Raw genomic sequence first — 18,644 nt, 5'->3', positions numbered from 1 at the left:
CCTTCTGATGAAGGCCATGCATGATGTGGAAATACATTTATTGATCCCAAGAGGTGAAATGTACAGGCCCGTACAGAAACTCAGGTGAAGTGGGAGTGTTAACCACTACACCGAATGTAATTGACAAAAAGTTGAGATTGATTTTTGTCAAATTACTATTGAGAAAGTCCAGAAATATTTTTTACATTCAATATTAGACTTGACTGAAAAACATAAACCACATTTCACACAATGCACACATTATCATATTACACAAGTTAAAATAAAAAGTTTCGGCTTCAGAATAGTTATTCAAAATATTTTAATGAGTAAAAAATGTATTTCATCATTAAAAGAGGTCTCATAATATAAAACATTCCAAACTCCAAACAAACACATTTGTTCATTTTAGTTTGTTCATTGTTGTTCAACTTTGTTTGTAAACAGAAAAATATAGCTTGTATTCTGTTAATGTTTGTTATTTTTTACAGTGCTTTTATTTCTGGAAATGCCCCAAATCATAGGCCGGAATACAAGAAATAACATCAGCCTGTAACAGGCCTGTTGAAAAGGCAAGCATGTCATTTTAATTTTATTGTATCATAGGCTACATTATTAACATAGCTTTAGATTGTAGTTCCTGTTTCGCGTCCTTCATGATTATGTCTCAGAGGGAAGTTCATGAGATTTAAAATGTTCTTCATGTCGGCACTGCGTTGGGCTTCAGAAACATCCTGCTGTGCCAGTAGTCTGGATTGTCAAAAGATCTGTCGCCAGCTGTAGGTTCCCCAACCCCGACTCCAGCTCTCACTTTTACATAGGGTTCAAACCCAGATCGATGTGCCTCTGTGTCCCCTACTGCTCCCTCCCCTTTTCTCTGCAGGTTGTGGTACACCACCGCATCTCCAGGCCGCAGGGCAACAAAGGAGTCCATGTCCTCATACTCATACGCTTCATCTTCGTCCTCGTCCTCGTCCTCGTCCTCATCCCTTCCCTCGACCTTCAGCTCCTTCCTGTCTTGAAGAGCTTGACGCAGCTTTGGCTGTCTGTTTGTGTAATGATAGTTACTGTCCTCCACATATTCATCTTCCTCTTCTTTTTCCTTTTCCTTTGCTTTTTCCTCTTCCTCTTCCTGCTCCTCCTCCTCCTCAACCTCTCTGCCCATCCCTGTCGAAGGAGGACGAGTGTCAGGCACTGGTGGGATTTCATCTTTTTCATTACCCCTGATGTCCATGTATTCATATTCAACTTCATTCGATTCCTGCTGCTCTGAATCAAAGTTGTTATTGCTTCTTGTTTGATCTCCCCTGACCCACACGGACGATGTGGTGTCACCCGAGCACGCTGTCGCTTGTGAAGATACAGAAGAGGTGCGCTTCTTGTTCGGCTTCAGCCGGTGGCTGCTGTGCCTGGGCGAGACAGCTGTTACACATGTCTGCTTGTTCATATACTCATATTCTTCTTCATCTGGGTCATCCAAGAGGCCTGAGGAATGAGACTTGCTCATCCTGCCAGGACCGCCCCGAGATGAAAAAAGTAGGGTTTCTGAAAAAAACAAAAAGTGGATCGAATGAGGTTTGCAGTATAGTAATGTGTGAGGAGCTATGAAGAAAATACTATTAACCTAGAAATGTTGTATTCATTCCTTAAAAGGGTGGTTGTGAGTCAGACATATAGACCCATTTCGGAGGAAAGATGATTAACAATATCATTTCAATGTGTTTCAAATATGAATGATGCTATCACCTCTCTCTGGGCTTTCTCCAGGAAGCACATATCCATTCTGGTCCTCTTCCTCCATCTCTGGTGATGGAGTCTCTGGTGGCCCGCCAGACAAGCTGTCCCTCTGCGACATGTAAGCACTGTCTTCACGTTGACGTCGTCTCTTCAGGCTACCTGTCAGAGAAAAGTCCTCACTCATCTCCAGCTCCACTGCTGTGCCGCAGCCCTCCGAGCTCTCAGACCCAGTGCGGGCTGAATTTAGTCGAGAGCGTGACTGCCACATGGCCTACACAAGACAACACAGACACACCGGCATTAGTAAAAGGGCAAGAGTAGGAATGTGCAGTAGGATGATGTTGATAATATATTAAAATAGTTTAACTTAATTATGCTCAGTTATACAAAACACAATACTGTTTTAGCTACCTGTCCTGGGTTGTCAACACCTGGGGTCATAGGCAGGTAACCCACCACGTTTGATGGAGAAATAATCACCTTTACAAGAAAAGACAGGAGGGAGATTTAGATCCAGGGGGTGATAGAAAAGACACTTCCAGATATAAAACTGGTCATGTAATTGACAGGAAGAGGCGTCTCTTACTCTGTGAGTGTCCATCCTGGAGAGGCGACTGAGGCTTCTGGCTTGAGACAAGTAGTGAGGGGCTCGAGTCATACCATCTACCACCCCCTCCTCCCCCTGGCCCTCCAGCTCAATTTCTAGATCATCCAGGTCGTCCAGGTCTGCACTCCGCTGGGCGAGTTCATCTGGGGCTGAGTCCTGTTGATTGCAGTCCTCCTGGTGGACAAAAGTAAGACATACATTAGCATATTGCATGTACAATAAACAGAACTATTCAGCCCACAGAAACCATAAGTGCTGTACCGATTGGGTGGCAATACTGATAAACACAAAGCTTGTCTTACTTTGATCACCAGGTAGCGAGGTGGGTCTCTGGCCATTCTGGTGAATTCATTTGCCAGCTCTTTGAATGTTGGACGGACATTCTCATCAATCATCCAACCTTGAAATTAAAAATAAAAGCCAAAGTTTGCCACTTGTTTCTATGGAACCAATGCACAATAAGGAGCATCTGAAACTAATGAAATAAAATATAAACACAACTTAGAGTCTTTAGCCATGCTAGCAGCTCTGTAAGGTACTTGTATAGCGATGCTTAGAGCTAAATGCTAAAGTTGCCATGTAAACAGACTCACAATGCTAAGCAGCAGGTATTCCTATTTTACCATAACCACTATCTTGGTTGCGGCTTGTAAGCTTGCTAACATTTGCTAGATCAATCTAAACACAAAGTCAGAAGTGAAAGTCATTAATTTTGCAGGTATTTATGGCATAAACCAAAGTATTGGACACATCCAATTAAGACCTGATGATGGTGGTACATGAAAAGAAAGAGGATCGCTGAGGATTTTACATTTCATCCATAGTCCAGTGAATGGCCAAATTTACTAAAAGTCAAAAATGGACATCATGGTGAAAAAAAGGAAATGTCAGGAAACCACAAAAGTAATTATAGGGTTCCATTCTCTGGAGATTATGACTGTACAAAATGTCATGGCAATCTGAAACCATCCAAGTCAAGGCTTAAAACAAAGGGTGACCGTGCTTTTGCCATCAGAGCCCCTCGACTTTGGAATGACCTACCTGAGGGGATAAGACTAGCAGAATCAGTAGCTTCTTTTAAATCACTTCTTAAAACCCATTTTTATAGAACTGCTTTTAAGTGATGTCGTCCTTTTATGCAGTTTCCCCTATTTTAGTTTGTCTGTTCTGCTTTATTTTGTATTTGTAATTTTCTATTCCTCTATTGTGTTCATTGCCTCATGTATTTTCTGAAATGTTTACTTTTATTATTATTATTATTATCCAATAGATGTTGAGGTATTTCAGTCTGATTCATCTGATGGCTAAAACGGATATTACTGCTTTCATTTTGTGGGTCAGACCAGATGTAAAAGAAGTGTAGAAGACAAGCACTCACACTTGACCATGACCATGTAGACATCAATAGTGCAAATTTGAGGCTGGGACAGACGCTCGCCCTTTTCCAATAGATCAGGAACGTCCTGTGGACGCATCGCGGTGTACGGCTCTGCCCCATTGGACATCATCTCCCATACTGTCACACCTAAATGAAGGGGACAAATATAACGTGGCATAAAACAGCACGGCTGGAGCAGCTGGAACATCCACACCTCCCATTGTGTTTATATTAACAACAATATTACCCCAACTTGGATTTGTAAACTGGTTTAAAACTCACCGTAACTCCAGACATCGCTCTGATGTGTGTATCTGCGAAACAAGATGCTCTCTAAGGCCATCCATTTGATTGGTGTCTACAGATAAAACAGAGAATGTCTTCATGAATTACGTCAGTGAAAACAACAGAACAAGTGTTCAGTGAATGTGCGCAAAATGAGTTAATGTCAAAGGCTCTGTTAATGAACTTTGATCATATTATTGAGTATTGTATCTTTTCTCAACCAAGCTACGGACCTTGACCTCATTGTAAAAGTACTTCTTGTCATCAGGGTAAAGTAGGTCTGCAATGCCGTAATCAGAGATCTGTGCTGTGTAATTATTCTTCAGGAGCACATTTCTCGCAGCCAGGTTTCTGTGGACCATCCTTTTCTCTTCCAGGTAATACATCCCCTGATGAGAAAGAACAACTATGCATTTTAAGGGCTTGTAATATCAGTGGAATAGACCAATTAGTGTTCTTCCCACAGCCTACACAGACAAACAAAAAAAGGTTCTTCCTTTACCTTTGCAATTTGAACACACCAGTTGAGCAGCCTTTGTGGGCTGAGTTTGTTTTTGCAGTTCCTGATGTGCTCCAGCAGGGAGCCCTGAATGCTGAGCTGGGTGACGAGCTGCAGGCTGGCACCGGGACAGATACCCAGGGTTCTGACTACGTTAATGTGGTCCATGCTTCCAATGGTCATCATGTGCTGCAGTGAGCATTAAGAGTAAATCATGACAGATTTAAAAAATGCCAACCTTAAATTCAGGTTTTAAAGAAATACTTAAATCATTTCAGTATCAAATATTAACTTCTGGTAGGCTGTGAAAAGTTTCAAAATTGCTTCTTGAAGGAGGCTTTGATTCAAGAGAGAAGGGGAAGATTAAACATCATAATGTCCGTATAAATCTCACATTTCTCAAGTTCCTGCAACATATTAGACGTCTCTCTATGTTCAATATATTGCAAATAAATAATCTTCATATCGCCAATAAATGCTGTTGCGTAGAAAATTACAGATACACATACAGATCATCTGAGAAGTGCTACAGGAGTGATTCGAGAAGTGTCCTTAGATAAATTACAGCATTATCTTTTTTTTTCTGTGACTGGTAACTTCTATAAACCCAAGATGACTCCTCGAAGTTGCGAGCTATAAACCTTTCAAATTCACCCTTCACGCCTACCTTCAGTGAGTATTTGGTACACAAAATTTCTTTTCTTTTCAGTCATGTTTTCTTACATCTGTCAGCTCATAGAAGGTCTGCCGTTTGGTGCGATCATGAATCGTCTTTATGGCCACAGGAAGCTTTACTGTATCACCCTCAGGGATCCAAATGCCCTGCGTGGTAAGAAATAGATAGAGATTCATAATAAATCAAAGTTAAATGTGCAAGAGGAGGATGGAATAGATAACTGCCACAATCAACATTACCTTATGGACTGATCCAAACACTCCGTTACCTAGTAGCTTATACTGACGGAGCTCTGTGGTCTTCAGGATCCGAGCATGGACTTTAGACCCTTTCTCTCCAGGATCCAGAGGTTCAAAACTCTGAGAGACCCACAGATCATGTGTTCAAACAAACTTGAACTGAAGCATAACAACATTGTATAGACCTCAGACCCTGACTGACCTCTCCGCTCTCCATGTATCTCCTCATGGCTCGCTTGCGACGGATGGCAAGACCTCGTCGATACAGAACAGTCAGCATGAAAACAGAGAATGAAACAAAGAGAAGGGCAATCACTCCCAGGACGATGGCTGTGGTCGCTTGTCTGAATGACAGATGAAAAGGAAGAAGAGATGTCACACCTGTTAGTAAATCAAAATGTCAGTTTTGTTACATAAAACATGTCAGATTCAACTTACCCAGAAAGGTACGGAGAAGACCCCTCACAGTCTCTAATTCCCGGGCCGTAGCACCTATAAACACAGAAAAGAGGTGAGCTTCAATCAAACACAAATATATTAATTCAAAACAGAAATAACTCTACTCCTATCTCACCCTTGGGTGCAGTTGATGTGGCATGGTTCACAGCTGCCCTGCTTGTTGGGGTATTTAAAGATAACTTCCTCTCCTCCCATCACGCCGTCAGGACACAAGGAGACACAGTGTGGACCGTCCTGCAGGCTGGCACATGCAACACACTGATCCGCCCCCTGAAAAGACGTAGGGACAGTTCAGTTGACAAAGGAAAGCAAAGCAGACAGAAGCCAGTGGCAATATGGAGTATAATGATGTCACTAGGTGGCAGCAACCAACCCAAAGTAACTACAACACTATTCTTGAGATTAGAGAACTTGTTTTGTGAATATCACTGTTCAGCCTGTTGTTTGTCTCACTGAAGAGAGAGAATCATACCGGGCCTGTGCAGGTCTGCTTCCCCTCCTGGACCTTACACTCAGAATGGCATGGCATACACTCCCCTGATTGAGTAGAAAACTCTCGCCTCTCCCTGCAGTCAGAGCAAAAAGTCAATCACTTTCAAAATCTTTCAACAGACTGCAGATAAGATTGAAACGCTTAGGACAGCAACGCCACAGCAAACATTACTCATATTAAGACAAACACTGTGAATTGTACTATTCATATCAATGTTTTTTTTGTTAAGACTCACCCAGTTAAGAACATGCAATCTGGCACGCACGTTCCTACCCTGCTGTACTTCTTACAGGACAGACACTGGTTTGGCCCCGGGCCCCAGCAGCCATCAGAGGAGCACAGGGGGTCACACACATGGCCCTCACCAACTGCAAATGCAACAGGACAAAACAATATTGTATCATCATGAACACTGAACACTTGAGCTGGTTAAAAATGATCCTCCCTCACTCACCACACTGATCTCTTGGTCTGTTTTCCTTGACGTCGATGTGCTTCTGGCGTCGCTGTGGGCGAGAGCCGCTGGTCAAGATACGTGTCCAGTTGACGGTGTCATGGTAGCAGAGCTCCAGGTTTCCTGTGACGTAGACGCCGCCATCGTTTATTTTACGCAGCGAGCGTAGCCCCAGCGAGGTCAAAGAGCGGATCTTCATCACCAGAAGAGAGTAGCCCCTGAAATACAAGGTAGCAAATAAATGCTGTGTAAGAAACAAGTTGACAATGATTGTGTTTAAAATACGTAAGAAGCAAATAATTGCTTCATAATGTTATGCACAACTGGGTATTTTATTTTTGGAGACCATCTTTCTGAATTTGTGAGATTTTAAGTTTTTTTAACAGTATATAAAAAAGCAGATTTGTTTTCAGGTTTACAAATTCATACAAAATACACATTTAAAATATTAAAGTATCCAGGGTTTCCAGTTACTCAAAATCATATCAATGACGGGACATAAACGGACCGCAAACAGGTCTGGTTTTATTCTGGCTCGATTGCTTATTCTTTGCAGCCTGAGTGAATTTCACTGATCCAATTTGGGAAACTTTTTTCTTTTCTACTTGACTGTATGTCGGAATTTGTGAAACTTAAAAAACAATAGTCCCTCTATATTTCTGTCTTTGAAATTGCAGAACTTGCAATTACGTACAGAAAAAGAGAAATACAAACCGCATATATTCAAGTAAATGTGTTTCAATGTAAAACATTTTAAAGCTACAAAACAAACAATGTGGTATTTACATTCCAACATTAGTTGAGAAGTCAGAAGTGATTATACTCTGCCATGAGGAGTTCAGTTGCTTATAAGGTTAAAATTATTTCTTGGCTTCCATAAAATACACCACATTCCAATATATTGCACCCAAATAGCCAATCAGTTTTAATTAGAAAGAGCATGCAAGTAAACCTTGTAAATTCATTAAAGAGTTGCACCCACCACCACCTAAATCACACAATCTCAGTACCGAAGAAAAATATAGTATAATAATATCTAAACCAAGAATAAGAAAGAATTAAACCGAGATGTTGTGCATGAAGAGGCGGATAGAGGTGGATATATGTTCAATATCTACTGTACCTTCTAGAGCTCACTCCTCTACATGGGGTAAAAACAAGGTATAACAAGGACAAAGGAACAAAGAGATACAAGACAATCAGATTCATGCCAGTGATGCTTAGTCTGCAATACAGTGAAAGCTACAACAACACAATTTTAACAGAACCTTAGTCAACAAGAGAAACAAAAACAATGTTAGAACAAAGCTCACTTGTAAAGTGTTCTGCCCTGAATTGTTTGGAGGTTGGAGAAGACTGACAGGTCAGACAGGTTTTCAGGCCACGACTGGATGCTGAGAATGTCTGAAAATAAAGACATTGTATTCCGGAGAACTTAACCAGCCTGTAAACACTTTGAGGTCAAAAGTACACTGAAGGTTTAAACACACCTGTAATCTCCCGAACAGTGTTGAAGATTTTCAGTTTCTCTGGATCGAGGGCTGGTACACTGTTGTAATCATCACTTTGAAAAGAGAAAACAAAATATATACAAAAATAAAGACCTGTTCCAAAAAAAGCATCCAGAAAGCACAAATGGAAATAGTTATTAACCTACTATATACCACAATTAATTAATTAATTAATTAATTAATTAATTAATTAATTAAATTAAGGGCAACTGTGGATGAGTTTACCCTTTGATCCCGGTCACCAGGAAGTGCAGACTGCCCTGGATCTTAGTGCAGTTTATGAAACTGTCGATGTTAAGAGCATCTACTGTCTGTCTAGCTGTCCCTTCTTTTGTGCCATGGCAAGCTGGGAGGAAGATGAAGACAAGGAAGAAGAGGAAGAACATATGAAGTCAGTTAGAGCCAACCAGTACGGTGCTGAGTACATTTACTCAAATACTGTGCTTAAAATTGTGAGCTACGTTGTCAGTTTCATTTTACGCTATTTTATTCTACTCCTCCACATTTTATCAAGACATTTTTATCTTAACAGATTTATCTGACAGCAGATTCATGTTTTAAATACAAAAAATATGATCAACAAATAACGTAATTTTCTGTTGTGATTTAGATACCGAACAGTACAGAAAAGCAATTAATATATGTTCCATCTTGACCAGCTATACAGTACATGCTGCTGACACATATATTATGTAATATTATATAATCACCAGTGACACTGTTAGCTCAGCTTGTCTCTAAGTTGCAATAAACAAGCGTCTTCTTTATTGAATGAAATATACCTTTTGGACAAAGGCCTCCACAAGGTTCACATCTTTTCACTCCGTTTTTCTCCACCTCCATTTTATCAGACGGACAATTGCTTACACAGGAGCTTCCGTCCACCACAAAGTTAGCTTTAAAAAAGAAACAAAAAAAATGCAACTGCTGCTTTATGAAAAGCTTGGAATGCTGAATAAAGTATTGTGCAATCATAAAAAAGTGCATTGATGCTATAAAGAGAACAGCAACTGTTTATAAACTGTGAGTCTGTGTGAACATAAAAGGCAGCGTGTGTCAACTCACGAGGGCACTGGGCCACACAGATGGAGCCATACTGGTATTTGGCATTGGGATTGGGCTCCAGTTTGAATGTGTGCTTGTTGTAGATGAGTGTCTGGGGACACAGAGGCACGCAGGCGCCCGAGTTGTTGAAGTTCCTGCAAGCCTGAAAAACATCACATACAGACTTATAGCTTGTAGATATGTTTTGTTTGTTTATATTTATGATAAATCTTTTTCACAGCAGACATATTGACCCGTCATAGTAGGAAGAGCACAATATGATGTGCCCCTTCTCATCTGTCCCAGTGCATTATTCCTTAATGGTATTCAGACACCATTCATTTCATCATATACACCTGTGCTTTTCCTGCTGTGACGTGGAAAAATGTCATATGTGTTAAAAGGACTATTGGAGCGGTAGACTCACAAAGCAGTTTGCATCGTGGGGGCCAGTGCAGCCTCCGGCACACTCAATGTGACAACACTCGCTTGGGTTTCTACCAAAGCATCGGCTGTTACACTGAGGGGCGCACACAGTCTTTGTCACTGAAAGAGTTGAGAGTATGGTCACTTTATTTAAACAAGGCAGCCCTTCATAGTTATTAGAACCTCCATGCCAACCCATACACGTGAAACTTTTTCAGAAAAAAAAGACTTGGTTACTGCATTACAGAACTGAGTTGATACATGGGAAGTAAATGTCACTCACAGATCTGGCACGTGTCATTTTCTGGACCCCAACATGGAAGGTCTTCACATGCTTCGTTACAAGGCTCTACAATACACATGTATTATCAGAAGATGCATTTGCACATTTTAAAGCAGACTAAAGCAAAAGTCTGACATTAAAATGAAAGGATAGTGATGCTTGTGTGTTTATTTTTTTCCACTCACTTTCAGGCCCATTGTCCTCGATCATGATATGAGCTGTTCCATCCTTCACGATGTCCAGCCAGTTTACCTGCGGTGCGTAGCTCAGGTACTTATTCTGGATGATCTTGACTCCTCCCTCCAGTATCTCTGTGGGCAGCACACAGGCATTTAAATGGGGAAATTAGCAAAGCAAGTCTGAACTGGCCCATGACTCATCCTTTACTACTGCTTAAACAAACTCAGTATGATGTGCTAGAGCTTATATTACACTGGCAGTTGAGACATTCCAGGAACTTCACATCACTGCGACTGCACACACCGACGACCAGTACACTGTGAAGGTGTGGCTGCATTGTGTGGGTGTGGAAGCTCCAACAGTAACCAAGTGTCACATCCTTATCCAGCCTCTCACACTTGAACACACTAACCGAGTGACTTCCTGTGTACCTGTGAGGTGTGTCAGGCCCAGTTCTTGCAGGCCGTGCTGCCCGTCCTTCTGGTAGTTGACCATCACAGCCAAAGCGTACTGGTCCTCATACAGCGTGGTGCCTCTGATGACACGCAGGTGATCCAGAGGCAGGTGGCTGAATTCGTTGACGGCGAACAGGATGTAGCCTGTCACCTCCCTGATAGACTGCAGGGTTAGCAAATAATGAGAAGGGGAAATTAAAGAAAATACAGGCAGAATAACACTAATCGACTTTCCTCTGATTTTGTTTGTCGAAGTGATTGCTAACAGTCACACCATGCACATGTGTTTTGCTTGTCTTTCTGTGATTCACCGCCATGATTGATTTAGAAAAGGATATAATAAGCGCATTGTGCATCTGAGATAGTAGACGGTGACAAAGAGTTGGCTTCATGTTAATCCATATCCTTGTCTCGACTGGTTACCATGCAGTTTTTCCTCAATGACACATAAACAATACCTCTGTGAAAGTAGTATTGATGATCTGCTCTCACTATAGATTGTATTTATTGACTCCATTTTTTCAAAGCATCACCTGCAGGAAGGAGAAGTTTCTGGTGTGATCCATCATGGTAATCTCAAGGTTGCCCATCACAATCTCACAGCCGCTGTACATCTCTATCATCAGGTTGTACTGGATCTCAGAGTTTCCCGTCGTGCTCAAAACGTTCTTGGTGCCGGAACAAATGACCACTGCAAAAGCAAAGAACACACTCTTGTTAATGTCAATATGTTTAGATCCCATGAAAATACCAAAAACAAAACAATAATGAATCGATCCTTTTCACTACTGTTGTCTTTGTATCCAAAGCCTCTTCTGGATTAACCCTCTACAAACTGTCCAAAACTCATTCAGCTCATCCTACACACTGCTGTAAATACTCACAAACCCCAAATATGTATTAATCCGCAACTGAAAATGTCCTCAACAAATATAAAAATGTATAGCCTTTTTATATAAAGCAACCCACATAAGTTCTGGGTTTTGTCAAAGCATGAAGAAAATCTCATTCAAAATCCCATTGACATTTGTAACCATGCTAATAACTTAAACATCCTGCACACCATGTCGTATTGGCTCGCTTCGTGTCTAGCTAAGAACAGTAGTGAGATTTGTTGTAACAAAATAAACAGCTTTATCTGTCATTCTTTGCATTTTAGAGACAGTATTGTTAGTAATCAGTATAGTTTATCAGTATATGCATCTTTTCCGAATGGGAAGGAAGGGTATAGTATCACAAAAGACAAAAAGAAAAAACTTTCACTGATATTTTTCGCAATTGTATCACAATACAAATGAAAAGTAGTCTGTTAAATAATGTATGAGGGAACATTGTATGCTTTATACCACCACTGTGTTCTCTGCTCACACAATATCAATGAATGTACTGTAACAGCGTGGAACAAGCTGAGGATTGTACACGGGGCATGTCGTTCTGTGAGACAAACATACAAGGCCTTGTTTATGGTCTGTGGGAGTTCAGCCATTTAGGGTCACTTGAAGGCTGCTTTGCTATTCAAATGTCAGACAGGAGAGAAGCAGCAGAGAGAAAGGGAAGGGCAGAGAGGGAAGAGAATTAAACATGAGTGTTGTTCTCAATGTCATGTACTTTGACTAAAAATACAAACACATACTGGATAATGTACACATTGTGCAAACACAATATGCCCACATACTTTTGGTCAAGGGTTGTTTTTCAATAGTGTTTAGTCTCCTCTGTTCAAAAAAGGAACTCTTAAAGATTCAGCATACAATGTTTTTTGAATTTATGAAGACATTACTTGTTTCTAACATTATTCAAAATATATGTTCTCGCTTCCTACCCTGTTGATGATTTTGGTTTTGTTCGTAAAGATTTTGTGATGTGAAATTTCATTTAGTGCTCTCACAGCATTGGAAAAGAAAAATTCAAAAGATTCAACAGCAAAGAAGATATGTTTCTGTACTTGTTTATTCTGGATAATAAGAATACAGTGTCAATAGTTTTACAACTGTGAATTGTGAACTGTGAAAACAACTAGAAGCAATAGTGATTTTATTTTGGTATTCGGGGGAACTGAAACCTTTTATCTCAGTCAAACATAATCATGAACCAGTCAACTCCTGTTGACTTGTTGTTCATTTTGTTATACTCAGTGAGGATCTAAGGAATGCTCTGGTTACACTCAGGTCACGCACCTGATGAATGCTCGACACTTACAAACACATTCCTTCTACTGACAACAGAGTCAAAATGGAGCCTAGTACAACAACATGATCATCAAGGGCATAAAAGGGCTAATGATTATTAACTTCACAAGGCAAAGCAGGGGAGTCAAAGCATTTTGTGTGTGTGTGTGTGTGTGTGAGAGAGAGAGAGAGAGAGAGAGAGAGAGAGAGAGAGAGAGATGCATGCAACGAGCATGTCCTACGTCCATAAAGTCCTGATAAGAGTCACCTTATTATGTTTCTGAGAACGTTGCGTAATTATACTAAAGCGTCAATTCACTTACATCACAAAAACATCTAAGAAAGTCCTTTAGTTAATGAAATTCAAGCTTTCTTTCCAGAAATAACATCTTACTCAAATAAAGTGGCATCTGTGGATTATCAAGAAGAATCAGGACATTGTTTCAAGGATGACAAGTTGCTTTGGATTTCTTTAAATGTAACAATTCCATAGAAGCAGGAGGCTCATAGGCAGATATTTTAATAAGCTGCCCAAGGGTTGAGTCAGTGTGGCTAGTGGGAAGATGTGTTTTTGTTTAATTTGGGTGAACTGACACTTTAAAGGGAATCCCCACTGACTTCACTAAGATGAGTTCACTTGTAAGGACGAGTACTACTATAATGTCAATTGGTTCTCTGGAGGGACTTTGTAAAGTCTGAAAAAATAAGCCTGCATGGGTGATCTGGATTTAAGAGGACTAAACCTATGTAACAGAACATGTTTCAAACAGGGGGCAGTTAGAAAGATCTTAGGGTCAAATTGTGCATTCTTTCAAAGTAAAATATAAATGGGAACAACAGGAAAACTGTTATTCTGACTTGGGAGCTTGACGGCATTATGCCAAAAGTCACACCAATATGTTCAATTAAATTTTAATTTAATTTAATTTAATTTTAATGTACTGTATCATATAGTTAATGGTGTCTTTACAGGTCAACCCTGATACAAACAGTGCTCTTTAAAATAGGTTGAATCAACTATGCTTTTCAGTCAAGAGTGAGGTACCCCCCTGATCCCATACTTCTCTAATTTTCTCAATAACTGGCTGTGATCTATATTATCAAAAGCCTTCTGGAGGTCAACATAAATACCAAAAGAAAACTCATAATGTTCAACTGCCTTTGTTATTCCTTCCATCTTCTCCATTAGTACATAGATAGTAAGTCTCTATTTTTTTTTTAAATATTGGTATTACCTTTGCAGTTTTTGAAAAGACTGATTACATATATAGGTCAGAGGTCCTACAATAAAATCAATGACTTCTTTAATAATTATGATGTCAATAGAATTGATATCATATGATCTTTTGTTTTTTTAATATTTTTATCGAATTTAAATTATATTCATTTCATTTAATACAAGAAGGAACATGGAATTGATATTGTCCTTATTAGGTTATCAAACAAATATGTTTTGTTATCGGGCACAACAATTTGGTTTGCCAGAGTAATTCCAACACCCACAACAAAACAATCATTGAAATGATCTACGGTAGCATCAGAGCTGTTAAGAAAATAATATGGATTTGTAGCATTTATTTTGAATAATATAAGATTTCCAAATCCTTTGAATATTGTTTTTTCTATCCTCTAGTATTTTTATTATAGTATTCCTTCTTCTGTGATCAAAAATATGAAGATGATCATTGATATCAGTTCAAACAGACCACTTGTTACTTGGTCAAGAACATTTGTAAAAATGTTATCAATAAGTGTGGCACTGTCCTTAGTTATCCTACTAGGTTTGTCAATAAGAGGCCATCGACCAAAGCTAAACATTGCATTACAAAAGTCTGTTGTTTATTTGTGTTATTTCCCTTTTAATAGATCAATATTAAAGTCACCACACACAAAAAGTAATTTCTTATTACATACTTTTCCACAAAAAAACTAAATTGTCAACTAAATTGTCAACTAAATCGTCAACGCATTAGGCGTATGAATGCAACTCAACAATATTGTCTTTCATTTAGTAGAATTGATTTCAATTGTCAAATTCTCCATAATATCATCAATAACTGTGCTATCGATTGCTTTACATACAAAGTATTTCTGTAGATAAAATGCTCCACCACCTCCCTCCCCTCTTAGTTATTCAATTTTTACTGAACATATCACACCCTTTTCAAATCTTTTAAAGTCTCACTTGAAACGTATGTTTTAATGGTTTTAAATATTTTTTGATTTGATCCAAATTTGAATAGAGGCTTTTGCTATTCAAATTTAAGATTATTAAACTGATACTTTGATTTATAATCATTATACAAATTTGCCTCAGGATCAATGTTACTTGTCAAAACTAAAGGATTTATGTTCAATCAAATTTAGAAAACTTAGATTTGACTGATTAATCAACAACTTAATCTGTCATTATCTGTCAAGCAAAAAGTGGTTTAAAAATAAGATTTGCAGAAATCTTCGCAGTTGCATTCAGTGTTTTTAGAGCTTGACTCAAACAGGGACTATATCTCGGCCTCAGTTGTGACCATATCTCCTTTAATGAAACAGGACATTATCTCTTTAACATTGCATGCTGTAGCATGACCCATTTCTATATATTAGATGCTCCAGTTTGCTTCATGTCAGGGTTATCACAATGAGTTGCAATGCCTAATATGCTTTCAGAAACCTTTGCTCATTAAAAGCCATTCAATTGAAATGATGTCAGTTTATGAGCTGCTCAAGGGTGAAGCTCTTTATCAACCCCACCTTACGCTATCAGTGGATGACTTGCTGCTGTTGACTCTACGTTTGAATGGCCTGTTGGGAAATACTTGAGAACATCTGCGCACGTACATTCAAGAACATTCGGCACGCCACAGTATGTACAGTGTGCATACAGTTCTAGCACAACCCTCTCTAGAAGGGGACAACATGCTATACAGTGTGTTACAAAAACATGCAAACAATACACGGGCTGTAGATGTAGAAGCTGGGAATCTCAACAGGCTGAGTGGGTTTTTTTCTGTCAAAGGAGGACTTTCAGTGTTGGCAGATGGATGATGGAGAACAAAGGAATGGGGTTGATGGTTCAGAGTTAAAACACACACACACATACATTAACACACGCACATGCATGCAATGGCCCTATTTTGAAAGACTGTCTTGGTGCATCAAGATGTGTGGCCAAGCCTCTTGCTGTCTGTACTGACACTTTACTCTCTGTGTCTGCTCACTCTTTTCAGACACTGCATGTTCTTTCCTTCCTAGTTATTCCATTACATACTATCATATACAAGACTGGAACTCAAAGCAAAATAGGCTCATTGTCCTTGGCACTGAAGTGTAACCCAACACATGACGAAAACACAACAAGTTTTTTTTTTTTTAAAGAAAAGGGGGAGAAAAAGAAAAGAAAAGAGGGAGGAGATAAACACGCTCAATAAAGCGGTTGAGACGATGACTGAGGTAAACAGAAACTTGGCACAGGATGTGCCAGAGATTACTGCATACCTCACAAATGAGCATGCACACACACATACACACACACACACACACACACACACAGACACACACACACAAACTCGCAAACACAAAGACACCTGAGCACATGAACTATTTCATTTTGTGGTTTCACTGCTAAATTAACTGTAAGATGTATTTTGTGTGTTCCCAACATGCAGGACTTTGGTGAACAGAGTTTCCCAACTTCATGCTTTGGCAACAGGAGCGGCAGCATATTTGCTTTTTGACACATCGGTTATTTTGATGTCACACCTGTAAAAGTACAAGCCATTTAAAGACCGATTGTTGTTTTCTTGAAAGATGTGAAATTTTACACTGATTCATTAGCCTCCCCTGAAACGTCACACATTTAAACCATCAGACATGACATATGAATAATTTTGTCTTTTTGTTTTAGAATAAAAAAAACTATTTGAAAATGAAAGTGCTACAAGTTGGCTGTATACCTGTGTTGTTTATTTACAACTTGACAATGTTTGTCTAATGTGTGTGTGCTTTGAAAAGCATTTTCACTTAATTTCACTAATCAAAACCTTGCTTTTTGCAGAAAGGTGCAGTGAGGATCTAAAATGACAACTGGCTTTGAATTTTAACATAAAAAGACACCACGAGTGCCCCAAACACACACAAAAACTATATTACCATTGGTTATTTTATTCTAGTCTTGTTGGCCAATTAACCTCATATTACAACTGACATGTTGATCAAAGGTTTGGAGTACATGTACACCTTTCTACGTCAACATAACAACAGCATCTCTGTCATAACTAGGTTACACAATAAAATGCTGTTCAACAACTGGCTTAAATTATACTTCTGAAATGTCTTCAGCTTATGGACATGACTAACTCTGAACAAACAAAACGTTTCCATCAAGGTTTGCATCAATGCTCCTCTTCAATTGATAAATGTTTAATGAAACATTAATTACACACCAAGTTAACTTTGTTAACTGTGTTTTGTACTTTGTTATGGATTTCATAAGGCATTTACAGCATCCGTTACATTACAGAACCTATTACAAACAATCAAATCTTCCTTTCCATGTAATCATGTGACTGTATTTTTATAATATTGTTTTTACTTCAGTTGCCAGAGGCTTTGTCACATGAGTATCAGCGGCCTAAGCATCGATGATCTCATGTTCACATTGTTTTTCTCAAAATCAAAGCACCACTTGATTCACCTACAGGCAGGTGTATGCAACAAGAGCACGAGGTCAAAGTTGAATGAGTTTCGCTGGGATTCAAATCACAACACCTCTGTCTGCCAACACCTCTGTGTTGAGTGAATGCATTTATTGGAGATCTTTATTCAAGTGCAATCTTGGGTTATTTAAGGATTTCCATGTTATGCTACTTTATACTTTATTTCAGAGGGAAGTATTACACTTTTTCCTTAGCTACTTTTATTTGTGTCATTGTTGGCAACAACACATTACTAAGTTGCAGCCTCTCAATTGTGAGGTTTTGCTGCTTTTCATTCTTAAGTATGCACTTTCACAATACTTAAAGCAGGACATTTTATTATTATATATATGTTTACATTATAGTATTTTTACTTAACTACTAAATCAGAATACCTACTCTACAGGAGGTTTACACTTGTCAGAGAGTGTTTTCATCTCATTCTAAAGGAACTATCTTTTGGGTGTAAGGTCTGTCGCAAAGCCTTGAAACAATTGAGACAAACATGGTAAAGCTCACACAGAGTCGTGGGAGAGGTGCGGGTGACTCAGCAAACAAGTTGTACGTGTGCGGAACAGGTTCTCGTGTGTGGTTTGTGAGGTAGGACAGGTGTTTTGTTAGCAGGCTAGAGAGCAACTCTAATCCAGGGTTTGAGATTTAAAAAATTTAATGATGCTGAACAGAGAAGTTGATTGTGTGTGTGTCTGTGAGTTTGTGAGCCCACCTCCTTGTGTCTGTGCGCTGCAGAGTTGGAGAGCACACGGCAGCAGGACCCACAGCACCTGTTGCACCTTCCTCACGAGGGCAGTCATCCTCACTCAAATGTCCAAGCTGGTGACGTTTTAAACACACATTGATATCACATTTGTCCGTTTCCCATCAAAACTCGTCCTCGGTTCTTTCAATCCATTTAGAAACAGTAGTTGAGTTAATCCAAATGGTCTTTCTTATTCCTTTCCTTAGCTTTCTTCTAGTATTCAAATGAAGACGTCAATCCGACCTGTAGTGAAAACCTGTTTGTGTTTTCTCTGTGTGACATTTAACTGAGCCGTAACTTTACGAGCTGCCCGCTTCATCTCG

At 39.4% G+C, this 18,644-nt stretch overlaps 1 protein-coding gene across 1 annotated transcript; it reads right to left on the bottom strand.

Annotated features, from left to right (window-relative positions):
* Positions 1-284: 284 nt before the first annotated feature.
* erbb3a (erb-b2 receptor tyrosine kinase 3a) lies at positions 285-18,619 on the bottom strand. The gene is made up of 29 exons (XM_034532452.1): positions 18,289-18,619; positions 11,239-11,396; positions 10,682-10,868; positions 10,256-10,381; positions 10,071-10,136; positions 9,789-9,907; positions 9,383-9,524; positions 9,100-9,213; positions 8,543-8,663; positions 8,297-8,370; positions 8,120-8,210; positions 7,930-7,947; positions 6,807-7,024; positions 6,588-6,720; positions 6,332-6,425; positions 5,975-6,129; positions 5,839-5,892; positions 5,603-5,744; positions 5,401-5,520; positions 5,209-5,307; positions 4,489-4,674; positions 4,220-4,375; positions 3,984-4,059; positions 3,702-3,848; positions 2,626-2,723; positions 2,303-2,497; positions 2,128-2,196; positions 1,726-1,987; positions 285-1,524 (listed from the first exon to the last, which is right to left on the bottom strand). The coding sequence occupies exons 1-29, from the start codon at positions 18,374-18,376 to the stop codon at positions 680-682; spliced, it is 4,353 nt and encodes a 1,450-aa protein (XP_034388343.1). The 5' UTR covers positions 18,377-18,619; the 3' UTR covers positions 285-679.
* Positions 18,620-18,644: the final 25 nt, after the last annotated feature.

The sequence above is a fragment of the Cyclopterus lumpus genome, chromosome 5 (genome assembly GCF_009769545.1).
Source record: "Cyclopterus lumpus isolate fCycLum1 chromosome 5, fCycLum1.pri, whole genome shotgun sequence".
Lineage (NCBI taxonomy): Eukaryota > Metazoa > Chordata > Actinopteri > Perciformes > Cyclopteridae > Cyclopterus > Cyclopterus lumpus.
Note: the sequence above shows the minus strand (reverse complement) of the source record. Positions and strands in the feature narration are given on the sequence as shown.

Coding starts and splice junctions, on each gene's coding strand:
- erbb3a (XM_034532452.1), bottom strand. CDS start 18,376: ATGACTGCCCTCGTGAGGAAGGTGCAACAGGTGCTGTGGGTCCTGCTG. Junction 6,130..6,331: donor AGCAGACCTGCACAGGCCCG/GTATGATTCTCT, acceptor ACGTCTTTTCAG/GGGGCGGATCAGTGTGTTGC. Junction 5,893..5,974: donor CACATCAACTGCACCCAAGG/GTGAGATAGGAG, acceptor CTGTGTTTATAG/GTGCTACGGCCCGGGAATTA.